The sequence below is a fragment of the Pteropus vampyrus genome, unplaced genomic scaffold (genome assembly GCF_000151845.1).
Source record: "Pteropus vampyrus isolate Shadow unplaced genomic scaffold, Pvam_2.0 Scaffold12, whole genome shotgun sequence".
Lineage (NCBI taxonomy): Eukaryota > Metazoa > Chordata > Mammalia > Chiroptera > Pteropodidae > Pteropus > Pteropus vampyrus.
This window is the reverse complement of record NW_011888793.1, coordinates 12616441-12629946: the sequence shown is the minus strand read 5'-3', so window position 1 is coordinate 12629946 and position 13506 is coordinate 12616441. Positions and strand designations below refer to the sequence as shown.

General features: G+C 32.4%; 1 protein-coding gene across 7 annotated transcripts in view; it reads right to left on the bottom strand.

Annotated features, from left to right (window-relative positions):
- PRKCI (protein kinase C iota) overlaps positions 1-13506 on the bottom strand; it is a 69939-nt gene that overhangs the window by 30595 nt on the left and 25838 nt on the right. For 4 of the 7 annotated variants that reach the window (XR_002777687.1, XR_002777690.1, XR_002777688.1 and 1 more), the window contains 5 exons: positions 8649-8738; positions 6982-7032; positions 4144-4229; positions 2890-3030; positions 233-287 (listed from right to left, as the gene is read on the bottom strand). Coding sequence is in view for 1 of the 7 variants with exons in the window: in XM_011380309.2 (XP_011378611.1) it covers positions 233-287; positions 2890-3030; positions 4144-4229; positions 6982-7032; positions 8649-8738 (423 nt within the window). In the remaining 6 variants the exon portion in view is untranslated. Of the gene's footprint in view, positions 1-232; positions 288-2889; positions 3031-4143; positions 4230-6981; positions 7033-8648; positions 8739-9154; positions 9217-13506 lie in introns of those variants that run through there. The other 3 variants (XR_002777692.1, XR_002777691.1, XR_002777689.1) reach the window with 3 other exon arrangements.

The following is a 13506-nucleotide window of genomic DNA, read 5'->3' as shown; positions in this document are numbered from 1 at the left end:
AATAATTTATCTAAATTACAGAAAATAGTCATTTGTTGTAGTTTACACAGTTGTCTTTTTAAAATGCCAAATGTGTATGTTAAATATTACTACAATATTACCACCGCAAAATATGGTTATCTAACTTTTATTTGGGAAGAACCTAAATGTTTTTAAACATCGGTGCAAGAGTCACCTAAAGAAATCTTTAAATGATGTTCTGTTAATGAACAATGGTTCTTGACATTCTTACCTGTCTGTGCGTGGTCTGAGTGCATGGATGACGGATCCATGGGCATCATTGGCTCCTACAAACATTTCCAAAGAAACAGTAACTTAGTGAATTCTTTTGAAATCTCTGTATCTCTATAAATCCAGAAACATTATTTTGATGAGACACAGCATATTAAAATTAAAATTTGAAAGAATATAACTTAAGTAAAAATTATATCACTGTATTTAATTCACTTTTAATTTTATTACATGAAACCAACATAATATTCCTGTAAATGAGGTAATGTTAGTCACATTTTACAGAGTAACAGAAGAAACACAAAACTAATTTCAGACCAACAATTACAAACCAAATTAAACTCTGATTTTTCTCCTCTACATTACTGATTCTTCCTTTGAGCTCACTTCCATATTCTCACTTTAGTCTCTGGCAAAAGGAGTCTCTAGTACTTGATTTCTTTAACTGAGGTCACGAGATAGACTTCAAGATGTCTATAAACCTTTTGAAATTATATGCAAAATTTTGAGGACTCCTCATTTTTCTAAAGTCTCAAAGGTGTCAGTGACCCCAAAAAGAAAAAGAAATACCTCCTAGAAACTGACCTAACCAGCCACCTGTCAATAACCTCAGGTAAAGCTAATTCAAACCAAAATGTTACTAATTCATTAATCTTGGACCCAAGTTTAATGAATACCAAAAAGAAAGAGTAAGTTTGAGAAGGAGCATTAATTGTACAGTTATAATTTAAGGCTGCCTTAAAGATAGGCTCATGCGTTTTTCAATGTGTTTAACACCTATCCTAAATATAATCACTAACTTTGTCCCTCTTTTCTTCCACATTTATAAACTCACACAAATCATCTATCACCTAAGAATATTAAAAAATGTCAACAGTACCCTGGATAAATTGTTTGAAATTTCTGACCTCCTATTTTTTATTGAGATTGGACTTTTAGCTCCCTAACAACAAACCCATTTCTAACCTTATATGAACTAGCTAAATAATTCTAATACCAAAGAGCTACTAGTAATAAACTATTTTTATAATGCCCAAAGAAGGTACTATGAATAACATGGTATAATCTTTCTAGAAGACAATTTAGAAAGATGCATTCAGATCTTTCTAAAAATGCATATCCTTTAACCAAGTACTTCTGAATCCTTAAGGAAATAATAAAATTTATTTACCAGAAAGTTCACTATGATTTTCTTTATAGGAAAATTTAGGAAACAACTCAAATATTCCATCATGGGGAACAGGTTAAAAAAATTATAGTACAGACACGTAAGAAAATATTATGCTAAGAATAATGAAAATATAGATAGCTAAATAGATATAGAAAGATCACCAAAATATATTGTTCAGTAAAAAAAATGAGTTAGAAAACAATAGTACATATGTGATCCCACTTTTATTTAAAAGTATGTAGAACGAGACACAACCAAATATTACGTGCGTTCTGATGAATAAACACTCCATCTTCTATGAAGTATTCTCGAAAACAAAAACCAGAATCTAATCAAACTTCTAGATCCAACTATAGTATACAGAAAATAAAGAGGACAGGGGAACATTTTAAACATAACCATGGAAAAACAAAGAGAAAATTCAAGGACACTTTAAACGTCAATACAGTTTCTTCTACAGTTAATTGTAAGGGGAAAAGAGAGCAAGAGTGAGCAAGCAAGAAAAAGCAAGGGTGGGGAGGAATCGTAAATTTAAAAATATCTAAAACATATATCAATCAATTGCAAATATGGACTTCAACTGGATTCCAATTCGTAATGAAAATTTTAAAAGCAAAATCATAACATTTATGAGATAACTGAAATTTTGAACATTGCCTGTATGGGTATTTGATATAAGGAATTTGGTTTTCAGTTTTTAAAGAGTCCTTATATTTTAGAGGTACATACTGAAATATGTCTGGCATTTGTTTGAAAATAATACAGGGCAAGGGCAGGTTAAATGGGTGAAACAAAATTGGTCATGAATTGGTAACTGTTGGAGCAGGATGATTTATTGGTACAAGGAAGTTCATTATACTGTTCTATCTACTCTTATATATGTTTAAAATTTTCCATGTGGAAAAATTTTAAATGTTTATGCATATAAATTTGCACAGAAAAAGTTCTGGAAGGATATACGCAAATGACAATTACTTTTAGATGGTAGATTTTGTGGGGGATTTAATTTAATTTTTCTTTATTCATCTGTATTCTCTATTTTTTCTATAGTGAACATGTTTTAATTACATATTTAAAATAGAAAGGAAAAAATCAAAAGTTTAAATGCAAAAAGTCCTCAGTAGTCTGACACTTTAAATAGCAAACATGAAGCTTCTGACTCTTACCTGGTATCTGCTTAGTATAGTTGCCAGAATCATGGAAGCTATAAAATCATGAGTTTAGCTTAAAGAAGAAAAAAAATCTCTTAAATGGTTCTCCCTACATCTTCCTAATTTACACAAGAGGATTTTGTAGAAAGTTAAACAAAAAAGTTAACTATACCCTACCAACAAATTTGTAATAGTTACAGAATTCCCACTATCTTAACTGGACTGTGATCTTATGCCCACTGTTGAGTTGTGGTTCCTTAACACCCTCCATTTAAGCCCTTTCTTCTAGTAGTACCATCAAAAATGCTCTATTAAAATTAGACAATTGTGTCTTACCGGTGGCAAAGAATGCCGCCCACATTCAATTGTGACAAGTTTGTGGCACTTCTTATGAACCAGGAGTTTGCAATTGATGCACTTATATCCCTGGCGTCCTAGTCCCCATATTCGATCAGTACAGATGGCACAGTGGGCACGCTGGAAAGAGTAATTCAACAGAATTTAGTAACAAAAAAAGGGGTCATAATCATTTCCCAACAGTTTGCTCATAGAATAGTGAAAATAAGTGACTTTCTTCTCTAACTCAAATCTCTTCATCATACATACTTTTCCAAAGCTTTGATGGTTAGGAAAAAAAAAACAGAAAAGAGAACTTATTTTAAAGAGAGTGAAATTTACAACCATGTTGTTTTCTGTTTTAAGTCCAAGAAGTTTGTCTTCATGTAATTAGACCGAGAATAATAAAAACAGGAAAAGTAAATTAAACTTGACAAACATATGGCAGAAAAGGCTGTACAAAGATTCCTGGGCAAAGATAAACCTTCCACACTGTTCAGAGGTAAAACCAAAGCCCTGCTCTCTTAAAAAACAATACCTAAAGTGATTTTCCATTTTGAAGCTTTTTAAATATCAGTGCTACTGAGAACAAGAGTTTGGGAACCCCGGGTGGTGGCTTCTATTTATAGTAATGAATTTAGAACATGGCATCAGTTTTAAAATAGAAATGGGAGTCCATAACTATTTAAGAATAGTTAAAAACATGAACTCCTGGAGACAGATTGCTTTCAAACCTTGGTTCTGTCACTTACTGTGTCATCTTGAGCAAGTTATTTAACTGCCCTACACCTTGGTTTCTTCATCTATAAAATGGAAACATATACTATCTATCTCACGAGGTTATTGTAAGGATTAAATGAATCAATATATGTCAAGCATTTGGAAAGGCGCCTGGTACATAGTAAAAGCTAAATAAGTGTTTGCAATTATTATTTTCTACACAGTGAGAATTAAAATTATAATATTAAATGGTTTCCAAAATAAACCTAGCTTATTTTCTGGCTATCTTAAATTATATCAAAAAATCCGACTGTCTTATAGCTAGGGTAATAATATAATTAATCATCCAATCTGGAACATTTTTAAGACTGAAAGGAGATGCTATTAAAAATTACCTCAAGAAAAAAGGTAACTGGGAATGTTAGGTAACCCAACTTATCCCTTTAAAAGGAAAGAACAAGACTACCTTTCTTTTACAGTAGAGGAAAAAAATAGTTGTCTCAAATTATCCACATTCAACAAACCAAGGTTTACCCTGTTGAAACGCTTGGCTTGAAAAGTGTGGCCATTTGCACAATAAAGCTTTCTCCATCGGCGTGCACCTCTGCGGTAGATGGATTCTGAAGAGAGATTCAAAGTTAAAAAAGAGCAAGTGTGAATAAAAGCCATTTTATTATAATTAAGTCTGTGATTTTTTTTCATGATATTCATTGCAAGAAAAAAATAAATACAGGTAAAAACCTGAAAGTGAAAAAACAAAACATTCCTTCACGGACTAGATGAAAATAAAGCCCATGGAATACAAATGTTTGAACAACTATTATTGCTTTTCTGTTTGTTCATTTTCCCCCAAATTTTATTTCTGAAAAAATTTTAAACCCACAGAAGAGTTGAAAAAACAGAACACTAAACTTCATCAAGATTTAGCAATGACTGACATTTTGCCACATTTTGCTTTCTTCTCTTTTTAATATACTTTTTTATTTGGATCATTTAAAAGTAAGTTGCAAACAACATAACACTTCACCCTTAAATACCTAAGTGTCCACTGCCTGAGATTAAGTTCATTCCCTCTAATTCTACTTATGAACATTAGTACTACCATGTCTTAGAAAATTAAAATGAATTCAATATTACCTGATATATGGTTCATATGCAAATTTCCCCAACTGCCTTCAAAGTATCATTCATAGCTTTCATGTTCCTTACGGGATCCAATCAAGATTCAGGCATTGCATTTTGATGCTATACTTTTTTTGTCTCTTTAATGTATGCTAAAACATTCATTCTGCCTTATTTGTTGTTTGTTTTCAAGATGTTGACTTTTTTTAGTTTAGGCAGTTGTCTTGTGTCCTACATTCTGGATTTGTCAGTTTCCTCATTAGAGTTGGTATTATTATTTGGTAAAAATAATACATAGGCGATGTGTATTTCTTATCACATTACATCAAGAGATGCATAAATGTCATATTACCGACTCCCACTCCTGGTGTTCACTCTGTTAAAAGGCAGTGATTCCTAGTTTTCTTCATTGTAAAGGTACCTTTCCTTTTTGTAAGTACTCTTACAGATGTCTCAGGGTCATTTTATAACCACACAAGATATTCTTTTCTTCAATAACCTTCCATCAAATGGTTTTTATATTAATACTTTTCCTAAACAAAGAAATTCCATAAAAATTAAATCTAGACCATCTGTGTAATTTTGGTTAAGTCAATCATTATTTTACACACACACACAGTCTATTAGTCATTAATAGTAATATTCCACTGTAACAGTTAATAATGTGGAAAGATTCCATTAGGTTTGTAAACTCATTTTAAAGCAAATGTAACACTGAGTTTACTATTTAAAATTTAGAAAAGACCAGTTGAAATTCTCTGAATAAGAAATCTTGAGATAGTATAATACACAACTTTAAATATAGATGCTTTTATTTTTAATTATTTATTCTGTTAGGAGTAACCAAAGCAGAAAGTTACTATTAATAATATCTTCACCTAAAAGAACATCTTATTTCAGAAGCTTTCATGAACTATAACTTGATATATCTTAAACATGTTAATGTTTCCTACGAATTAAAAGAGCCCAGAAACCACATTAATGGCTACTGATTTCTCCTCATGCACTAGAGTTTGGTAATATTTGTCATGCTGGGGAAGGAGTAGTGTCAAAATCTCCATCAGCAAAATTTAAAGAGGAAAAATGGGCATGAAATACAATGAAAAGTTAGGAAATAATATTTTATCTGGGAAGTGTGCTACAGACCCATAATAGATCTGGCGATGGGACTCAAGCCAAGATCTGCTACAATGGCAAGTCTTTTAAAACTCTGGGTTGGCCAAAGGGAGAATAGCTTGCTTCTCCAAGAGCTCTTTGAAGGCAGCCTATACTGGCTTAAACCCAGCCGCCACTGGAACCACAGCAAAATATTCCTAGCTGAATACAAACCTAAAATTTTCACTGTTGCTTCAGAGTTCTACCTATTCCTTATAGTTCCCCACCTTCCGATATAGTATATGGCCCCCATTCAACTCCATATACAAACGCTCAAAGTTTTTAATTTTCTCTTTTCACCAAGTTGCATGAAGAGTCATAGAATTGCAAGTTTAGATCTATTTCACTTAATTCAAAGCAAAACACCACAATTACTTTTAAAGTCATGGATATGTGCAGAAAACACAAATAAAAATGAGTTGCTTAATATCCACAACTAATAAATTATACCATATAGCAAAAGCAATAACTTATGATCATATACAAGTTTGCATACTTAAATTACATCAGACCAAATAACTGTTTGACTCTTTCGATTCATTCATTACTTACTTACTAGCTTAGACATTCAAAAGAAAATCTCGTAACAATTCCTAAGGACTCACGCTTAAGTTTGTAAAGTGAGATGTCAGTTACTTACTCTTAAATGGTACAGCAAAAATATAAAACAAATGTGTTTGTTATGTACACAAATGTATGCATTTGCGTGCACAGATACACAGTTAAAGCAAACAAAAATGTTAAAAACTGGTGAATCTAGGCAAAGAACATATGGGTATTTTTGTTTTTAACATTGTTTCAACTTCTTCATAGCTTTGAAAATTTCCAAAATTAAAGACTAAGGAGAAACATGACCTAAAATTAATTTAATTTTCCTTTCAAATGCATAATAGGCAATTATGTCAGTAAGTTGTAACAACTGCCTGATTTTGATTTGGCAAAAGGAGACTTTAGGCAGTTGCTATTATATTCAAATGAGATTGAAGAATGGAAAAAAAATCGAATGAATTAAAAATTCTATTTCTGACTTCTCTGACTTGTGCCACTGTATCATAAACAACTTTATTCAAAGTTATGAAGTATGTAAACACTCACTATCTTCTCCTGGACAGGGCATTCCAGGACGTTCTGGTACGCAAGGAAAGACTGAAAGAAAATAAACTAAAATCAATACATGTTTAAAACATGCAAATTACACAGAATTCAAATATCAAAAAATTGACCCAAATTTCAACCTTATCCTCGCTTGACACAAGATATTTAGCATATGGTCAGTATTACTTTTTAAAGAGACCCACTTTACCAGGGCCACCTAAAAGAAGTTTTATGAAAATGAACATCCATAAATAACATATTAAAAGCTCAAATTACTCATTCCAATCCCTGTTATGTCACTAATTGATTTTTTTTGTCCTTAGAGAAATCATTAAGAACTAGTTCCTTAAATCCTTATTGTAGTGACAAGTTTACTGCAATGAAGAATTAAAATTAAGTTATAAAATGTATATAAGTATGAACATAAACCAGTACAGTTTTTAAAAAATGTATGCTAAACTTAGGAATAAATTAACACTGGAAACAGTACCAAGTCCAAAAATGTAAGTTTTATCTTAGAACTATATATTTGTAAACAAACAAATTCAGGCCATTTTTATAAAGAGATAGAATATAAAGAAATTGTATGTTTAAGAACATCTAGTCAACTATTTGTAGTCCGTGATACACAAAAGGACATGGTTTAATAAAGAGCACAGAGTATGCCAGAACGTAAGCTAACCTCTAAAAACAGATCTGTGACAAAATACTGAAAGCAACAAAGCTTAAACTGGTTTTAATTGATCACTCATTTCTTTAAACATTCATTATAGCTTTATTTTAGAAAGACATGATCCAAAAAATGGAAGACTTGTAAAGTTCTGCTAAGATCTTAACGAATTAGATTAAAGATCACTATGTCAAATTCTTAAGGAAGAAAAAAAATCAAACTACTGTTTAAAAAAAATACTGTATAGAAAAATATAAATGAACTATAACAAGGCATTAAAATCATTCATTATACTTATGGGAGATTTGTATCTGTTTCAAGTTTTAAAGAGTTCCCTAGGTCTGGTCTCATAAAGCTCCCATAAAATATTGCCAATATATTGCAATTAAATGCAGTACATTAAGTTCTACATGGCATAAAAATTTGAGGGGTAGCAGAGTCGAATTAAAAGAACACAGACTTGGAATCAGAACACCTAGATTTACAACCCAGGTCTACAATGTACATGATGGCTGAATTTAGGTTTTTTCTCTATACTACTACCTACCTTTCAGATGTGCAGACATTTAACACAGTAATACCTGTAAGAACTGTGTAAATAATTTCACTGTTAACCCTTCAACAAAATAAAAGATACCTTACCTTTGGAGATCATTATTTGCATACATTGCAAAACTGCATAGGGATGACAGATGTAACTAGGCTTTCGATTCTTAAATTCTACCCTAAACTTTGCTATGAAAACACTGTTCGTTGATCACACTTTAATATCCAAAAAAGGCATACACAAATAACAAATATCCCAAGATTATAAGAAGCTGATTGATTTTACCTTCTCTCGCAATTGAGAAACTACTGAATAAGGACAATTACATAGCAATGAGGAATAGAGATTAAGAAAATAACATCAGGATTATGTTTTACAATGGTCAAGAATACAGGGCTATTTAAAAAAAAAATATTGCTCTAGAAGAGTAAGAAATGACTACCCCTTTACCATGAATCAAGAGTTCAGAGTCCTTGTTTAGCTCATAAAGTCTAAAGGCTTCTTCTAACTCCAGCTGAGATGATACTGTACATGGGTCTCCTACAAAATAAAAAGTAAAGCTCACTTTTACAATCCTCTAAATGTGATGCTTAGTAAACAATTTCCATTACATAAAATCTTGAGGAAAAAAGTTATATATAGAGGGAGAAATATTTGACAAGGACAACTCTTTAGATATTTATTTAGACAATTCTATTCTCTAAAGTAGATAATATAATTTCCATTTCTATTTCTACAGAATATTACAAGGTTCACAGATACCAAATTTTGTACATATAAAACCATTTAATTCTCAATAATGTATATATTCCAAATATAGTAAACAGAATCTACCACTGACCACATTTTAGATTGTCACTGCAATATGACTAATGGGCAGGGACAAGCTTTCTGTTACCGCTTTCCTTTGTTCCATTGCCACAATATGGTCTATTAGAGCTCTCCATGTAACTAACCATATTGTCAAATTCTCCCTTCCCCCGAGAGCCTACTCAAGAGACTCACAGAAAGGAAGTACAGCTAATAAAGAACTCTGGACTGAAGCGCTGTCCTATTTGAGCTGCTTTTAAATATGAATGTATATTTTTAGTCAGCTTACACATAGAAGGGGGAAGGAAGAAACACCTTCCTTATAGTCAACCAGCCAAAAAACTGAGTCATCCTTGGCAATCAATAAGATGACACATCTCCCTGTGGGATGGCATTCCTCAATGAAAAAGTCATTTTGAGCATAGTTGAGGCCTGAGCTGGGTCCTCCACACTGTCATTCTTTTGCTCATTGCTGTACTTATACCAAATGTTACCACACATTAGATGCCACCAACCTTGTTATAACCTCTATTACTCTCAGCAGAGAATTTGGTCTACCACTTGAGAGAAAAATGAAGTCATTTCCTTTCCTGTTGTCTCAAAGAAATGAATGCCTGTTTTTTCTCTAACTTGCCCACTGAATCCCTACTTTCTTCTGTCTTCTCTGGGTATTATTCCATTAAGTCCTCCTCAGTTTCATTTTTATTTTTGCTTTCTTTCTACTAGATCTTCTCAGGCAAAGGCATGTTTGAGTTTCCCTCTCAAAAATCTCTCTCCTACTCAATTGCCATTCCATTCGCTCAGTAGCCACACATCTTAAGAGTAAACTGTGGGCCTAAACTGGAGGGGATGGGTGAGAAGAAGGGGAAGTAAAAGCAATATGGTCCTTGATTTTTCACTTCATACTTTTTTCTTTTCTTAATTACAGGTTTGTAACCTTTTAGACTTATTAAAAACAACTTTTCTTGACATCAGGAGTGATCCCACACTGCTTTCTCCATATTCCTGTCTCACGTGTATTTCTCAACATTCTGCTATCAGGTTTTACTTCACTCTTCTAAAACCTGATATCAGGTTTTACTTCACTCTTCTAAAGCTGCTGAAATCAATAGCATCTTTTCTTAATTCTAGTTGACCTCTCTACAGCATCTAACAAAGTTGCCCACTGACTGACTACAGAAACTGTGTCTAGGCTTCTAAAACACCATTCTCCTGGTTTACCAATTCTTCTTTTTAAATTTTTATTTTGGAAATTTTCAAATATATAACAAAACCTTGTTTCACTTGCATACTCACTTATCCCCCTCCACAGTATCATTTTCAGCAAATATAACTCTAGATAAAAATCTCTTAATGTAATCACAATACCATTATATAAATCTATAAAAACAAAAAATTCACTATAAAATATCCAAACATAACCATATGCAAAAAATGAAGTTGAACCTTTTTTCTCTAAAGACATAAAAAGGGCTAATAAACACATGAAAAGATGCTCAATATCATTAATCATTAGGAAAAGGCAAATCAATGAAATTCCACTTCACACCCATAAGGATGACTATTACTGAAAAAGAGAAAAAAGAAAATAACAAGTATGGGCAAGAAAGTGAAGAAACTGGAACTCTTGTGTACTGTTGGTAGGAATGTTAAATAAAATTACCATATGGTCCAGCAAGTCCACTTCTGGGTATATATCCAAAATAAGTTAAAGTGGAGACTCTAAAAGATATTTGTATCCCCATGTACATAGCAGCATTATTCACAATAGACATAAGATAGAAGCAATCCAAGTGTCCATTGACAGATGAATGGATAGACAAAATGTAGTATATACATACAAAGGAATACTATTCAGCCTTAAAAAGGAAATTCTGACACATATTACAATGCAAAGAAATCTTAAAAACATTATGCTAAGTGAAATGAACCACTTGCAAAAAGATAAATATTGTATGATTCTACTTATATATGGTGCTTAGTGAAATTCATAGAAACAGAAAGCAAAATGGTGGGAGGGAAGAATGAGGAGTTACTGTTTAATGGGTACAGAGTTTCAGCGTGAGAAGATAAAAAAGTTCTGGAGATGGTGGTGATGGTTGCACAACAATGTGCACTGGGACTGGCTGTGACTACTACATTAACTAAGAAAAAGCCACGAAGTGGTATTGTATCAGTTCTAGGTCTCAACCTTAAATAAGTCTGGCACCTTTTGCTTTTTGTGCTTTTGAGAGCCCTAAGCCACCATGTAGGAAGTTCAGCTACCTCTGTGGTAAAGACAATAAGAAGAAACCATAGAGAGTAGAAACCCTGAGATTACAGAGAGGGAGAGAGATCCAACTATGCCAGCATCCCAGGTGTGCCTCCCTATGACTCCAGACCCAGCTGCTATCTGATTGCCACTGCATGGGAGAGCTCAAATGAGGCCAGCAGGGCCAGTCAATTCAGAAGTGTGAGAGATTATAACATAAAATGGTGGGTTTTTTTTTTTTTAAGTCACTAAGCTTAGAAGTGATCTGTTATTTGCTACCATCTTTCCCACCATCTTTCAAGCTGAATCTTGAAATTCTGTGAATCTTACAAGATCCAAGACAAATGCCACCTCTTCTGAAAGCCTTACCTAAGGAGGTAGTATTTCGCATATTTTTTTAAATGCTAAATATAATCTAATTTTTTAATAACAGCTTTAAGATATAATTAACATAGCATTCAATTTACCCATTTGAAGTTTACAGTTCAATGGCTGTATGTTCAAAGGGCGGTGCAGCTACCACCTCAATCAATTTTAGAACGTTTTCACCAGCTCTCCCTCAAAAAACTCCTTACCTGTTAGCAGTCACTCAGCATTTCCCCTCAGCCTCTCCTCCAGCTGCCAGGCCTAGGTAACCACTAATTTACTTTTAGACTCTAGATTTGCCTTTTCTAGACATTTTATACAAATAGAATTATACAATATGTGGTGTTTAATGTGTGGCTTTTTTTTACTTAGAATATTTTCAAGGTTCATCCCTGTTGTAGCATATATTAGGTACTTAGGCACTTTTTATTGGTGAATTATATAGTAAATATTCTTGAACTGAAATATTTGTGAGTTTGAATAACTTCCCATAATGATTTTCTATAAGTATAATTGATTCAAAGTGTGCCCAATATTTGACAATTATCTCAAAATTTGGAATAACAGTAACTCCAAAAAGGTTATGACATATACGCTCAACCGATAATGTATCTTTCCTAGCTCCCTACAGGTAATTATTAAATTTTAAATATTTTCCAATCTGATAGGTGAAAACTGACATCTTATTTTTAAATCTTTGTTACTTGATTAGTGATCCCTGAGCTTTTTTGTTATTTCTGAATTAGTTATTTATACCTCTTTAAATAGATTTTTCATGTATTTCTCTTTTACATATTTTATATTAGAGAGAACAATCCTTTGTAAACGCTGCAGATATTTTCTCTCAGTTGTTACTATTCTTATATCTGTGCTTAGGGTGTTTTTTGACATAAAGAATCAGGAAAAGTCTTCCCTCTTCACATTTCTTTTTTTCAGAATTTTCCTGTTTATCCTTGAGCATTTTTTTCTCCAGATAAAATTGTTTTTTTAAAAAAAATCCTATTAGAATTTTGGGCGGGATTGTGTTTTTTATAGATTGATGAGTAGGGACTTCACATTTTTACCTTTTACATGTTGCTTCTCCCCAACACCATTCATTCAAATTTTGTTTATGAACCGAATTATTTTTGTTTATTTTCTTTATAAGGTTTCTATATTTATCATTAAATTTTATTCCTTGATTTAAAAAATAACTATTTTTATGCTTTACTGTGGATGAAATGTTTTCGTTCAATATACTTTCTGACTGAGTATTATCTATAAAAAGGAAAGATATTGGTTATTATATATACTTACTTTATAACTATCTTAGTGTTGTTGATATCTTAAGAGGCTAGATGAAAAATAGTAAGGCCAATATGATTGAAAGAGATTGCACAGATATACCATTTTTGGATCAAAACGCAGCACACTGAAAATAATCGATTTTGGTAAGAATGTAGAGAAACTAGAATCTTCACGTACTGCTGATGGGAATGTAAAATGGTGCTGAAACAGTCTGGTAGTTACTCGAAAGGTTAAACATAGTTCCATTTGACCTAGCAATTCCACTTTTAGGTATATACCCAAGAGAAATTAAAACATATATCCACACAAATAGTTCTAACTATATGTTCACAGCACCATTATTCATAATAGCCAAAAAGTAGAAATAACTGGAAAATTCATCAACTGGTAAATAAAATGTGGTATGTCCATACAATGGAGTATTATTCAGCCATTAAAAAAATGAATAAATACTAATACCTTATATGACATCTCTAGATTAGGCAAATCTATAGAAGGGAGAGGTAGATCAGTTGTCCCAAATGTGGGAACTATGGAAGAGAGGGACTTAGGGGGAAACAGGCAGTGACTGCTAATGAGCATGGGCTTTCTTTT